Source organism: Balaenoptera borealis, assembly GCF_965194805.1.
Source record: "Balaenoptera borealis genome assembly, chromosome: 1".
Classification (NCBI taxonomy): Eukaryota; Metazoa; Chordata; class Mammalia; order Artiodactyla; family Balaenopteridae; genus Balaenoptera; species Balaenoptera borealis.
In genome coordinates, this window is record NC_138860.1 from 158187694 (window position 1) to 158201339 (window position 13646).

The following is a 13646-nucleotide window of genomic DNA, read 5'->3' on the forward strand; positions in this document are numbered from 1 at the left end:
GCCAGAGAATTCCCCAAACCTGCAACTTCTAACCCTTCTCTACTCTCTCTCCTCCTTTATGTTTTTTGTTTTGTTTTGTTTTGTTTTAATTTTTTGGGTGTGCTGCGCAGCATGTGGGATCTTAGTTCCCCGACCAGGGATCAGACCAGCACCCCCTGCATTGGAAGTGTGGAGTCTTAACCACTGGACTGCCAGGGAAGTCCTCTCCTCCTTTATGAACGCCTCTGACACCCCTCACATATCCTGCCGGCATTCGGTCCTCGCCCCACTGTCTTCACATCCCCAGGCTCTCACTGGGCCTGGAGAATGGACTGATCAGTCGGGTGGAGGTGAAGCAACGGTGGGGCCAGGGCACGGAATGGTTCACTTGCCTACCGAAGACACCCCGAGGTGACAACAGGGACCCTACACCCAAGCAACAGCATTTCAGTGACTTCTCTAGGGTGCTGAGAGGTAACAAGAGTAAGTAGGGGTGAAAACATTAATATTAATAATAGTGGCTAACACGTATGGGCGCTTACCATGGCCAGGCCTCTTCTATACATTATCACATCGACTCTTTCCCAGACCTAACATTACCCCTTGTATTGATAAGCAAAGGAAGGTACAGAGCCAGGCTCTGAACCCAGGCCATTTGATTTCATTGCCAGCACTCAGCACTCCACATGGAGGTGGTGCAGCAGATGCCGTGAGCCTCAGAGCCAGGCGGGTCTACAGGATGAGGAAGGGGGGCGGGGGCAATGGCCTGACAACTGAGATGTGGCAGGTGGCAGAAAGGGAACAGCCTCCACTGGGCACCTCAGGGAAGGTGGTGTCCTTCCACCTCATTCCTGCATGGAGGCCACCTCCAGGCCTTGCTGATTTAAAATCCTAACCGTTTCTTACCTCTGTCTTCCCATCATCACTGAACAGTTCCAGGGCAGGATCCTTCATCTCTTGCCTAGACTGCTGAGACAGTGTCCCCACTGGTTTCTGTTCTTGCCTGGAACCCTCTAGGTCACGCTGCAGCCACAGTGACCCTACTACATGCTAATCTACAGCCTAAAACTGGTCCATGGCTCCCTCCTGCCTTCAGAGCGAAGTCCACGCTCCTTACCGTGGCAGAGAAAGCCCTTCATGATCCAGCTACTGCCTATGTCTGCGGCCTCTCACCTTCTGCCTAAAACTTTTACATAAAGTTTATATAAAAGGAATACGTAAGAGACCAAATATAGGAGTAAACAGAAGCCAGGGGGCAGGTAAAAGCAGTGAGAGAAGTTTGGAGTGGGTGCTGGCAGGGGACGAAGCAGCAAGAAGATATGTGAAGAGAGGCAGAGACGGAGAGACCACCAGGGTCCTGGTGAAAATGAGGCAGGGCTGGAGCCACTGCTGAGGGGCTAAGACAGGTCAGGGGCTCTCCTGGACCCAAGATGAGCTTCCCACTCCTGAACCCCATTCCAGGCAACAGGAGGCCCAGCTGTAAGGCTATTTCTGGCTTCTCATGAGATTCCCAAGTCTCTCTTATTTCCTTGAAATAACTCGCAATTACTCGAGCCCGCCTGAATGAACCCAAAAAGCCTAAGACAATATGGATGGGAACGGAAGCCAAGGATGGGGATGTGAATCTCCTGGGAAACATGTGGAGTGAGAAGAGAAGACTGTCTAGGATGGAGCCCTAGCTAATGCTGACTCTTAAGGGATGCACTGAAATCCAGGACACGGAGGAAGAGAATGAGAGAGCCTGGCGAGGGAAACAGGAGGAGCACTGAAATGACCGACTCAGAGTCTAAGCAGGAGAGCGTCTCAGAGGGAGGGCCGACTCAGAGTCTAAGCAGGAGAGCGTCTCAGGAAGGGCCGGTCAACACAGAAAGTGTTTCAGAGCGATCAGAAAAGGCGGGACTGACTGATGCGTGTCCCTTGGACTCAGCAGCCTTGAGTCACTGGTGACCTTGGTGGGAGGTATGTCAGGTGAAGGGGGAAGCCAGGCTGCGAAGGGCGAAGGGTGAGTGGGAGTGAGGAGGGCGAAGGGGCAGAGCACCCCTGGGGCTGCAGTCTTCTCCAGTTTTCTCACGGTGGAGGAGGTGGAGGAGGGGAGGGAGGGAGGGAGCTTTGGGGAGCATAAGGCCTGAACAGTGCAGTGGGGTTGGAGACGGGCATGTGAGAGACTGATGAGCAGGGACGAGCGCTGGCTGAACCGTGAGTCTGCTCGGACTCCGGGAGATTGACACTAACAACACTTGCCACCCAGATGCAGGAGTAGAGAAGCTGCTCAAAGCACAAGCCCCAGACGCCCAGGGTCCAGGCTGGGAGCAGCGGGAGATGAGTGGTAGAAGCAAAGGGTGCTGTAAGAGGCGTTTCGATTTTCCACGTGGGCTCTTGCTGTGAAGGGAGAGGTGCCAGGAGAGGCTAGCTGACTGGGAGAACTTAAGGTACCTGAACATATGAATCACCCGGGAAGCAACTCTGGGTGCTAGAAAGCTTTAGTGCTTGGCCATGGGGAAGGGTGGAGGAGGTATGGGGGCATCCTGGCACGGAGAGGTAAGGTCTGTGGGTTGTTTGAGGGGGCGAGGAGGTCCTCTGAGGGAAGAGGAGAATCGAAGCAGAGAGGAGGGCTGTGAGCTTGCTCCAAGATGGGCATGTGATGGCTGGGGAGCAGCAAGGAGGAGGCAGGGGCTGGACCAGGACAAGGAGAGGGCCGGGGAGGGCAAGTTCAGGGAGAAGGATGCTTGGTGGTCGGAGGCCTGCAGGCAGGGGTGGACGCCTGGTGACCCAGCTTAGCTGAGGGTGGGGCAGGGCATTCCAGGGAGCTCTGAGCAGCCAGACCCGAAGCTGCCTCGTCCCTTGACCATTCATTTGTACACACGCAGTCAGAGTCTGTCCTTCGTGCTGGCACTGACCCCTCCCTCGCCCTGCCCAGGGACTGCCCCCCGCCCAGCCCTGCACCTCTTTGATGGCTGCCATGCGCACGGTCTCATAGTAGTGCAGGGGTGCATTGGGTGTGCTCATGTCGTAGCCGAAGCCTGCAACTGCCACCTCATCACAGCCGTGTAGTGCCATGGTCACTGCCACACTGCCGAGGGTCGGGATGTTCTGGATGGAGGGGAAGGGGGTGCAGAGTGAGGCTGAGACCCTCAGCGAAGCTCTCCAGAGCTCAGCTCTGCTCCTGAGAACTGAATCCTCTGTCCCCACCCTGCCGCCCTGTCCTTCCTTCCCAAGGCACCTCTGGTCCAGGTCCCCTTCTACCTCTCCCAGGATCCAGACATCTCACCCCGCGGCCCATGAGGCCGTTGTTGAAAGGCAGTCCGATGAGGGTGAAGGCGGCTTCCTGGATGAAATATGGGTTGAGGATGCGAATCTCAGGGGGTTCCTTGGGCACCCGAGTGGCCACAGATTTCCAGAAGCCATCTGACGCGCTCTGTAGACACAGCACAAGTGGGCATGAGCGGGCACACAGCTTGTGATGGGACTGGGTGAGTGGTGGGGACCCAAAGTGTGTACAGGCTAATGAGAAACAAGGTGGGGGGCATGAGGTATGTACAGGGAGCCTGGGGCATGGGGAACAAACACGGCTGGAGGACGGACGACCTGGTGGGTGCTGGGGACACAGGATGTGTGGCAGAGACAAGGTACATGGTAGGGCACAACGAGCACACAGTGGGGCCAGTGTGGATGGAGGATACCAAGTGAGCTGCAGGGCGGGGCACAGGGCATGGGGCACTGGGCTGTGCTGCTCTGGCCTTGGGCGGGGGGGGGGGTCTTGGGCCACGAGGAAGACCCAATGGCCCAGCAGTACCCCTCCCCTTTGCCGCTACTGAGGGGCCCAGGAGGAGCCTGCCCTCTCTCTCCTATCTGCTCTGCTGGGCTTGCCTCCTTTCCCTTCTGTTGAATTTCCTCGCTCTCAGTCAACTGTTCTAAAGTGAACCTGAAAAATAAAGACAGAATGTGAGCTAGTATGGCAGAGCAGAAACAACACTCCAACCCCAGTTCTGCCACCGATGGAGTTGGGCGACTTTGGGCAGGTGAGAAGCTCTCTAAGCTTCAGTTCTTTAATTGCAGAATGGGATGATTCTTCCCTGAGGGATCTCAGTACCGGACTGGAAAAGCATCAGCTCTGAAACCTGACACCCCAGGGTCCACTCCAGGGCCACAAATTCCTCTCCTTCTACCTCTCTTCCTTCCTCTAGTTCCCAGCCCTGCCTTTCTGTTCAGTACACGAGCCCTCCCTGGTCTAGTCCCTTGAGTATATCGCTTCAGCCACTCTCTCGTAAGCACCCTCAACTCCCTGCCCCTTGTCATTCTATTGTCCTAGCCCAGGGGAACCATGAACTTAGATCAACCCATACATCCACCTTTCCCACCCTTACAACTGGGCTCCTGAGTACTGCTGGAGAAAGTCACAAACCAACCCTGTAGGCTGGAGAGATGTCCCAGGGATGTCCCATAGCCTATGTAAGCAACCCCTCTGTTGTTGGACATCTCAGTTGTTTCTGGTTCCCCCAGGTCTGCTCCTCCTTCTGTGTTCCCTAACCTCTGCTGTCCACTCAATCTTCCAAACCAGAAGCCTGGGAATCGACTTTGCATCCCTCTTCATCTCTCCAGCCCGTTCTGTCCTACTGGTCATCTGGGTCATTTCGATTGTATTTTCTATAGAATCCCACGGATCCATCCTTTCCTCCCAAGCCCACTGCTACCACCTAAAGTCCAGGTCTCATCATCTTTCAAATGGACTATTATAATTAGGCCACTGTTTGTCTTGTTGGCCACTAACCGCCCCCAGAGCCCAGTAGAGTTACTGGAAAAGTACAAAATAATTGTTGAGTTCCATTCACCCAAAATGAGTGCCCAGAATGGGCCACCTCTGCCTCCCAAACCACTTTCTGCTCTCTGCCAGAATGATCTTTCTATATACAAACCGGATCACATCACCACTGCCCACAGGAGATCAGAGTTTTTTAGCCAGTAACCCTGCCTGCTGCTCCAGGTTTCATTTCAGCCCATCTTAAGTCCACATCTGCTGATTCGTGCCTCCATTCTTTTGCTGATGCTGCTCCTTCTGTCTCTAACGGTCTCCTCACCTCCACCCACCTGATCCACCCTACTTGCTTCTTAAGACTCAGAATCATCTCCTTTCTCATGTCTTTCCTGAATACCTTCATCCCAAGGTAGAAATGACCTCTAACCTTTGGGAGGTGATAAAATATGGAGTTAAGATCTGCTATAGGGGCTTCCCTGGGGCACAGTGGTTGAGAATCCTCCTGCCAATGCAGGGGACACGGGTTCCAGCCCTGGTCCGGGAAGATCCCACATGCTGTGGAGCAACTAAGCCCGTGCACCACAACTACTGAGCCTCTGCTCTAGAACCCGTGTGCCACAACTACTGAGCCTGTGTGCCGCAACTACTGAAGCCCGCATGTCTAGAGCCCGTGCTCCGCAACAAGAGAAGCCACCGCAGTGAGAAGCCCACGCACTGCAACAAAGAGTAGCTCCTGCTCACCATGACTAGAGAAAACCCACGCACAACAATGAAGACCCAACACAGCCAAAAATAAATAAATAAAATAAATAAATTTATTTAAAAAAAGATCTGCTATGGTTTGAAAGTTTGTGGCCCATTCCCCCCCCCCCCCACCGCCACCAATTCATTTACGTTGAACACCTAATGCCCAAGGTGATGGTATTAGGAGGTGGGCCTTTGAGAAGTGATTAGGTCCTGAGGGTGAAGCCCTCAAGAATGGGATTAGCGCCCTTACAAAAGAGGCCCAAGAGATCCCTCGCTCCTTCCACCAAGTGAAGACATAATGATTTATGAACCAGGAAGCCCTCACCAAACACCAAGTCTGCCAGTGCCATGATCCTGGACTTCCAGCCTCCAGAACTGTGAGAAACAAATGTCTGCTGTTTATAAACCACCCAGTCTGTGGTATTTTGTTATAGCAACATGAGCTGACTAAGACAGAAGATCCTGGGGCCCAGATCCAAACTCAGCTCTGGTCACTCAACTGTGTGGAGGCCTTGGGCAAGAAAACTATCATTTCCCTATGGATAAACCAGGGATACTAAGGGTATTTATCTTGTGTTGTGAGAACTTAATGAGATAATTCAGGCTGAGTGCCCAGCTCACAGTCACTGGTCAGCTACTATCACCACCGCCATTAGCCCCAGGGCAGGGGCTCACATCTGATTCACTTCTGTGGCCCAGCAGCGCAGCACCGGCCGCGGGTGTGTAAGGGGACATGAACTCCATCCCGGCTCCTCCACTGCCCTCAGCATCTCTTCAGGCTTGTCTTCTGCGGCCTCCAACGGACTGTCTGCTCCAGCCACCCCCTCCTCACCTCTCCCCATCTCTGGCAACACCTCTCTCTCGGGCAAATTCTATCCATCCTCCAAGCGTCAGCTCAAAGGATGGGCCCTTAGGGCCAACTTCGCTGGGTCTCAGCCCCAGTGAGACGAGACAGCAGACCCCAGACCGGCTTCCTCCTGTGCCTCCCTCTGTGTCCAGGAGAAGCGTGTGTGTGTAAGGGGGTAAAGGTCGGGACAGTGAGACCCAGCAGGAAAGGGAACGGTGGAGAAATGGCCAAGATCTTATGCAGAACTGGGGAGAAGCCCCTCCTGGGAAGATCAGACGTGTACTGAAAGGAACGGCAGGTACCAGTCTGTGCTGAGCAAAGCACAGCCCCCATCCCTTCTCCAGAGCCCAGCAGGTCCCAACATCCTCCCCGCACCCTACAACCCCGGGTCCCTGCCCACGCCTGCCCACATACCCCTAAAGAGGAGGAAGGGCAGGGGCTGCTCGGGAAGGGAGGGAGAGGCAGTAATGGCACACCTGGGGGTGTGGAGACTACAGGCTGGTTTTCATAGATATTATTTATGTCTCTTCAACTTTCACCCACTTCACAGGTACGGGACCCAAGATGAAGCAACGTGTTCAAGGTCACGTAAGAGTCTGTACCAAGATGCAAACCCAACGTCGTGATGCCAGGATGGGTGTTCTTTCTGCCACACCATTTATTATCAGCACTGCTGTTCCCACCTCGGGAGGTCTGGGGGGCTAGCCAAGGATGGATGGGGCCTCCCTTCTACCCGCCAGAATCGCTGAGGTGAGTTAGGGGTCACCCCAGTTGGTGCCCTGCATCTTGTTTCACAGAGAGGACTGAGGCTCAGAGAGGCGAGGGGCCTTGCCCCGAGGCACACACAGCTGGGGAGAATCTGAGCTGGATTCAACTCCAGAGCCTGGGTCTTTCTGTGACACGAGATTCCCTCTCTGAGACAACATCTCTTGGCTTTTCCCATGTGCTTAAGGGTCCCATATGTAACCACCGTGTGAAACGGTAGGAAATTAGCTTACGATCTCAAGCCCCTTTGAGAAGCTGACAAACGCTCCAGGGTGGAGGGGAGGCTTCTGCCTCTCTTCCTATCTTTACTCTTTCCCAGGAGGGGAAACAACTCATGTGACTTCTTGGATTTGAGGATACGTGTGTCACGTTTACTAGTAGGAAATGCAAAGTCACAGGCACACATAGAGCTCCTTCTGGCTCCTTGTGCGCAGGCAGCGGCGGGTACGCCAAGGCAGAGCTTGCCTCCCTGGAGCAGGCCCGGCATTCCGGTCCCTGCTCTGCTCACCTGTTCTAAGAGCGCTGAAGCTCCTACTGCCTTCGGGCAGAGAGCAAGACTGGGACGGGGTCGGGGAGGGGGTGGGGTGGGGTGGGGGTGGGAGCGAGTCTTATGCTTGGGACTCAAGTCTCAGAGAGGCTGCCTTAGGGCACGGGGACCCGGCACCACTATTTTATTTTTCCCACCTGTCGCTGTCCTGGTGCAGGGGCCTCCTCAGGAATCCCAGGGAAAGGAGGAACAGGAAGACCAGGATCTGGCTGGGGCATCACTGTGTCAGACAAATACCAAGTAACCACAACTGCAGCCCGTCTCTCAAATAAAAGCCATGGCTCCCCGTCTCAGAAAAATCATACACGAGTACACACACACAACACGCCGCACACCACTGCCAAAGGGAGCAGGGTCCCTGAAAGCGAGGGCGTTTGGTGACTTGAGATTGAGAATCTCTGTGTGGGGCAAGAAGAGAGGAGAACCTCATAGACAGCAACACTGAAGGGGTCGGTGGGAGCAGAGGAGCCTGCGGAGCAGACTGAGAACCAACAGTAAGAGCCACGAGGAGACGCAGGGAGGGTGTGATGCCATGGGAGACTGTGGGCCTTGGAGTCTGGGAGACCCACGTCCACATCCAGATTCTGCATCTGTGCAACCAGGGCGTGTCACGGGATTTCTTCAGGCCTCAAGTTCCTCGTGCATAACGGGGACGTCAAGACCACTTCCCAGATAGCCGTGATGATTAAATGAAGTGCTGTGCATTTTACAGCATCTGGCACCATGTCTGGCACATGGCAAGGGCTCAATAAATCTTGTCTGTTATGATTCTGAGTGTCACAGAAGCCGAGAGTGAAGCAGAGGGTGTGGCCAGCAATGTTAGAGGTCACACACAGGCCAGTTCACAGACATACACACACTCAAACGGGGGCCAGCTTTGTCCTTGGGTCCCCTGCAGGAGGGCAGTGGGTGTTGGAGGCCTTCCTACTGCTGGGTGACACTGCCAAGCCTGCCACCAGAACACAGCCCTGTTCCAGAAGGCCTATCCAAATGGCCCAAGGCCTCTCACATCTCATTTCCCTGACCCACAGGACACAGCACAGAGGCCTATAAAGCCAGCCAATGACGCTGGCCTGGAATGGTCAAACCTCTCCTCAAGGCCACCTGTGGGCCGCATGCTTGGTTGAATCCCTCCTCCAGGAATGTCCCTGCCTCAGTCCAGCCGGGAGCCAGCTCATCTGCGTGGAGCCGCTGGTCTCCTGCTGATGCAACTCGTTCTGCTCTTGTCAGAACAGCCAGGAGCAACGGGGGGAAAGCATCTGGGAAGAAGTACCTGCCCAGCTGGGCTCCCACAGTGCTTGCCCGCGCCCTTGCAGGCTGCTTCTCCTGCAGCCTCTTCCTCCTCTGTGGGGAGAGAAGCAGTCTGCATGCCAAGATGAGAGGTCTGGGAGTGGAGAGCCTGACCGTGGCTGGCTTTCTGCAGCCAGGAGTAAGGGCAGGTGTGGTCGCTCCTGCCTACACCTGCACCCCCGCCCCCCACCCCGGCCCCACCGCTGCTACTGCCTGAGGACAGGTCACCAGCTCACTGGGGTCACTCCAGGAGCCACCAGACCTCCTTGCTTCCATCGTGCCTTCCTTCAATTCCACACAAATCTGATCTTGCCACTCTCAGGGCTAAAATCTTCAGAGGCTTTCCACCGCCCGCTCAGACAGCTTGTCAGGATCATTAAGAGCACGGGTCTGGTTTTTTTTTTTTTTCCTTACTCAAAAGGAGTTTGTAACCCAGGAGGAAAGACAGGGCTGTGTACAAATATCTCAATACATGGTATAATTATTATGATATGAGAAAGAGTCAAAAAGAGGTTTAAAACATCTGCTATACTTATTTAAAATATATACAAAGAAGACATATCCCCAAAATGTTCACATGCATAAAACTTAAAATGGGAGGAAGAGCAAGGTGACATACCAAGGAAACTATAAGTAAAATGAAGTAGAGCTTGAAAAGAGAGCTATTTACAGATGTACAAAATATTTCAGAACTAATGATTAACCTGGATCAACCAATCAACAAATACATGAGTCTCTGTTATATATAAGCCATTTACTTTCTGTACAAATATATTCTATAATATTTCAGACATCAAATAACCCTCAAAACATTGATTACCATCATACAAAAAGAGACCTTTAAGAACATCTGGTCTGGGAGGGGGGTGGGGGGGATGAATTGGGAGGTTGGGATTGACATATATACACTATTGATACTGTGTATAAAATAGGTAACTAATGAGAACCTACTGTATAGCACAGGGAACTCTACTCAATTCTCTCTGGTGAACTAAATGGGAAGGAAATTCAAAAAAGAGGGGATATAGCTGATTCACTTTGCTGTACAGTAGAAAGTAACACAACATTGTAAAGCAACTATACTCCAGTAAAAATTAATTTAAAAAAATTTGCTTTCGGGGCTTCCCTGGTGGCACGGTGGTTAAGAATTCTCCTGCCAATGCAGGGGACAAGGGTTCAAGCCCTGGTCCCGGAAGACTCCCACGTGCCATGGAGCAACTAAGCCCGTGTGCCACAACCACTGAGCCTGCGCTCTAGAGCCCGTGAGCCACAACTACCGAAGACTGCACGCCTAGATCCCGTGCTCTGTAACAAGAGAAGCCACCACAATGAGAGGCCTGCGCACCGCAACGAAGAGTAGCCCCCCCGCTCGCTGCAACTAGAGAAAGCCCATGCACAGCAACGAAGACCCAATGCAGCCAAAAATAAATAAAATAAAATAAATCAATTAAAAAAAATTGCTTTCGGGGGGAGGGATAAATTGGGAGATTGGGATTGACATATACATAGTACTGTATATAAAATAGATAACTAATAAGGACCTACCGTATAGCACAGGGAACTCTACTCAATACTCTGTAATCACCTATATGGGAAAAGAATCTAAAAAAGAGTGGATATATGTATATAACTGATTCACTTTGCTGTACAGCAGAAACTAACACAACATTGTAAATCAACTATACTCCAATAAAAAAACAAAAAAAACCCCCAAAAAACAAAACAAAAAAGAACATCTGGTCTAATCCCCTCTTACAGAAACCAAGGCCCTGAAAGGTTTGTTTTCTTATCTAATCCATTTCCCCCAAGGGATCCAGTCCAGCCACCACCATTCCTCCACAATGACTCAGACTTGAATGCTCACTCTCCCTTGATGGTTCCCTCTCCCAGGTCCCCAGGAACCTAGCAACACCAGGTCTGTGGCTCCTGTGCAGATCCATCCCACAACTGCCTCCTTCCCGCCTTCCTCAGCCCAACCCTGCTTGCGGATTGGGCTGCCCCAATAATTCTGTGGGTCTGCTTTTGAACCACTAACTCTGTATCCCTCGGAAAGTTCTTTACCCTTTCAAAGTCTCATTATCATCATCTAAGAATATGGGAAATCAGACTAGCTCCTTCTTCATAGTGTTTCTGTGCCATGACAGTTACAAGTCACACACATAATGTTTGGCACAAAGGCAGCTCGTTAGCTTCTGCTATTGTTAGTCCGCAGGACAAAGTCCAAGCTCCTTGATGTGACTTTGGCTGACAAGACCCTTCACCGTCTGTCCCGTCTACCCAGCCTCACCTCCAGCCATTGCCACCATGTCCGTGAAGGCTCAAATCCCTAAGATTTGTGGGGCTAGGGACAAAATTACAAATGGATGTCCACATACCACACGTCTAAGATTTAGATTCCAAATATGTGACAGTTACTAATCATGGTATCAAGCTGTTAAATAAAATATATTCTATCCTCCCTTGAAAAACGATCTGGAAGGCCAGGTTTGAATTGAGAATTCTGACTCCCGGAGACCCATGCTGGCCCATGGTGTAGGGAGAGCTAGCCCCAGCCTGCCCTCCCGTTCCCTTCCCACCCTGGTCCCATCTCACGCTGTGGGAAGCACTGTGCACACGTGCGCGGACTGCCCAGCTTACACATCCAAGTTCAGCTTACAGCCTCTGCAAACAGCCCTGCTTGGACTTTGGAGTCGGCACAGGGAGGTGTGTTCTACCCTCAAGAGGACAGAAGTGGACTTGGCACTGCTGGGGCAAGAAATTCTGAGGTCTCCAGTACCTGGGGATGGTCTAGCAGGGGAGGATGGGACTGGGGTGGGCATTTCCCTCTGAGCCCTGAAGAGGGGGCTCAGCAAGGCAAGCACTGACCTTCTCAGAAGGTGCTCGCCACTGCAGCGAGCACAGTGTGCCAGGGGCTGTCAGTGCACTGTCCCACTGGCTCCTTGCAGCGGTGTATCTGGGAGCCACCCCGGGAAGCTTTCACCAACCCCATTGTACGGAAGAGGAAAATGAAACTCAGAGACGGGGCCTGAGGCAGAGGCATCCGTTCCTGACACTGAATCCAGTGCTGCTGCAGCGGCCCCACCCACACCAAAGGAGCAAGAGTGGGAGCGGCTGTGCTGGCTGGTCCAGGTGCCCGCAGCCTCTGCAGGGTCACTGGGCTGCTCCTTTATACTCCGTATGCTAGTTGAACCATACTTTTCATAATAAACCCCTTAGGTTATATTTGAGTTTGGCCATTATAATAACACTATAATAAAAACCTTTGTAGGCAGATTTTTCCTTCCCTTGGGTGATGGCTCCTGGTGCCAAGTGTCATTTCCTTTCCAAAAAGCTTGTCCCCAATTACACTCTGACTAGTAGCCTTTGAGAGCACCTGTCACTTGCACTCTTGCCAGAATCATGTATTACAATTTAAACACATTCTCTGAAGACATGATAGGTGATAAGTGGCATCCTGTCGCCTTCACATGAATTTTCTGACTGCCAGGAAGGTTAAACATATTTCTGTGGTTAACTAGTTATATTTCCGTTGTTTACTAGTTATATTTCCTTCTGTGTGATCGGTTCAGTCTCCTGCTCATTAACTGCTGGGGTCCTAATGGTTTTCCTGTCAACTTTCATGATAATAACCATTTGTCATATTTCCTAAACATACTTTTCAAAGTTTTGTGGTATCCAGTCTTTTTTGGTTGTTGTTTAAAGTGTTCGTATATTATCAAATCTGATTTTTCCTAGCACTGCTGTCCCTTGAAAGTTCTCTTCCCTCTAGGGATGTGATTTCTATTCTACTTTCTTCAAAAGTACTACTTTCCTTTGGCTGTATTTTTATATTTTACTTTTTAATCTATTTGGAATTTATTTTGATGCATGCTATGAGGAGAGGGTCAAAAACCTTTTTGAAAGCTATATTTGGAAAAAGCAATGAACAAAAAGAGGAGTCGGCTTGGGGCTGGCTGTGTGATACCAACAGACAACTGAACGAGGCAGAGGCCAGGGACTGTTCAGTTTTCACTTTTTTTTATCAAGGAGAATGATCTCGGAACCTCAGAAAGAAGATCAAACATGGCTAAGAGGAGAGAGGTGCCCAGGAGAGGCAAGAGGGGAGCAAAAGGACGCAAGGGTCCGAATCTAAAAGAATGATCTCTGGGGCAACAGAGGAGGGAGGCGGCCTACTTGCGAGGAAGGAGCCCCCACTGAGAGTCAGAAGATCTGGGTTGGAATCCTGACTCTGCCACAAGCTCCTGCCTTCCTCTGGGTCTCAGTTTCCACATTTATTTATTCGTTTATGCATGCCAACTCTGTCGCAAACACTGCAGGCGGTGATGGGCGTACAGAGATAAACAGGACAGTCCCTGCCCTCCAGGGGCTTATAAGAGTCGATGGATAAGAGAACCCTTATGCATAACAGACTGATGAGTGTCGTGGGAGCTCAGAAAAGAAGCATCTCATACAGCCTTGGGAAGGGAAGCAGACAAAACATGGAGGTGTGAAATGGGCATATACTTTGGTATGGCCAGAGTGCAGAGTAATTTTGGGTGCAAGAAGGAGCGGTCAGGACAAGGAAGGAGTTGGAGGGCCCAGATCACGGAGCGCTATGCTATGGAATTGGAATTTTACCCTGCAGGCCAGTGGTTCTCACACTTGAGCCTGTATCCAAATCACCTGGAGGGCTCATTAAACAGACTGCCGGGTCCACCCCCAGAGTTTCTCATTCACAG

General features: G+C 51.8%; 1 protein-coding gene across 5 annotated transcripts in view; it reads right to left on the reverse strand.

Moving 5' to 3' along the window:
* ST3GAL3 (ST3 beta-galactoside alpha-2,3-sialyltransferase 3) overlaps positions 1-13646 on the reverse strand; it is a 236548-nt gene that overhangs the window by 3428 nt on the left and 219474 nt on the right. For 3 of the 5 annotated variants that reach the window (XM_082365374.1, XM_082365373.1, XM_082365372.1), the window contains 2 exons: positions 3248-3394; positions 2923-3069 (listed from right to left, as the gene is read on the reverse strand). The exons of the other annotated variants lie outside the window; for them this stretch is intronic. In XM_082365374.1, coding sequence (XP_082221500.1) covers positions 2923-3069; positions 3248-3394 — 294 coding nt within the window. The remainder of the gene's footprint in view (positions 1-2922; positions 3070-3247; positions 3395-13646) is intronic. 5 annotated transcript variants of the gene reach the window in all.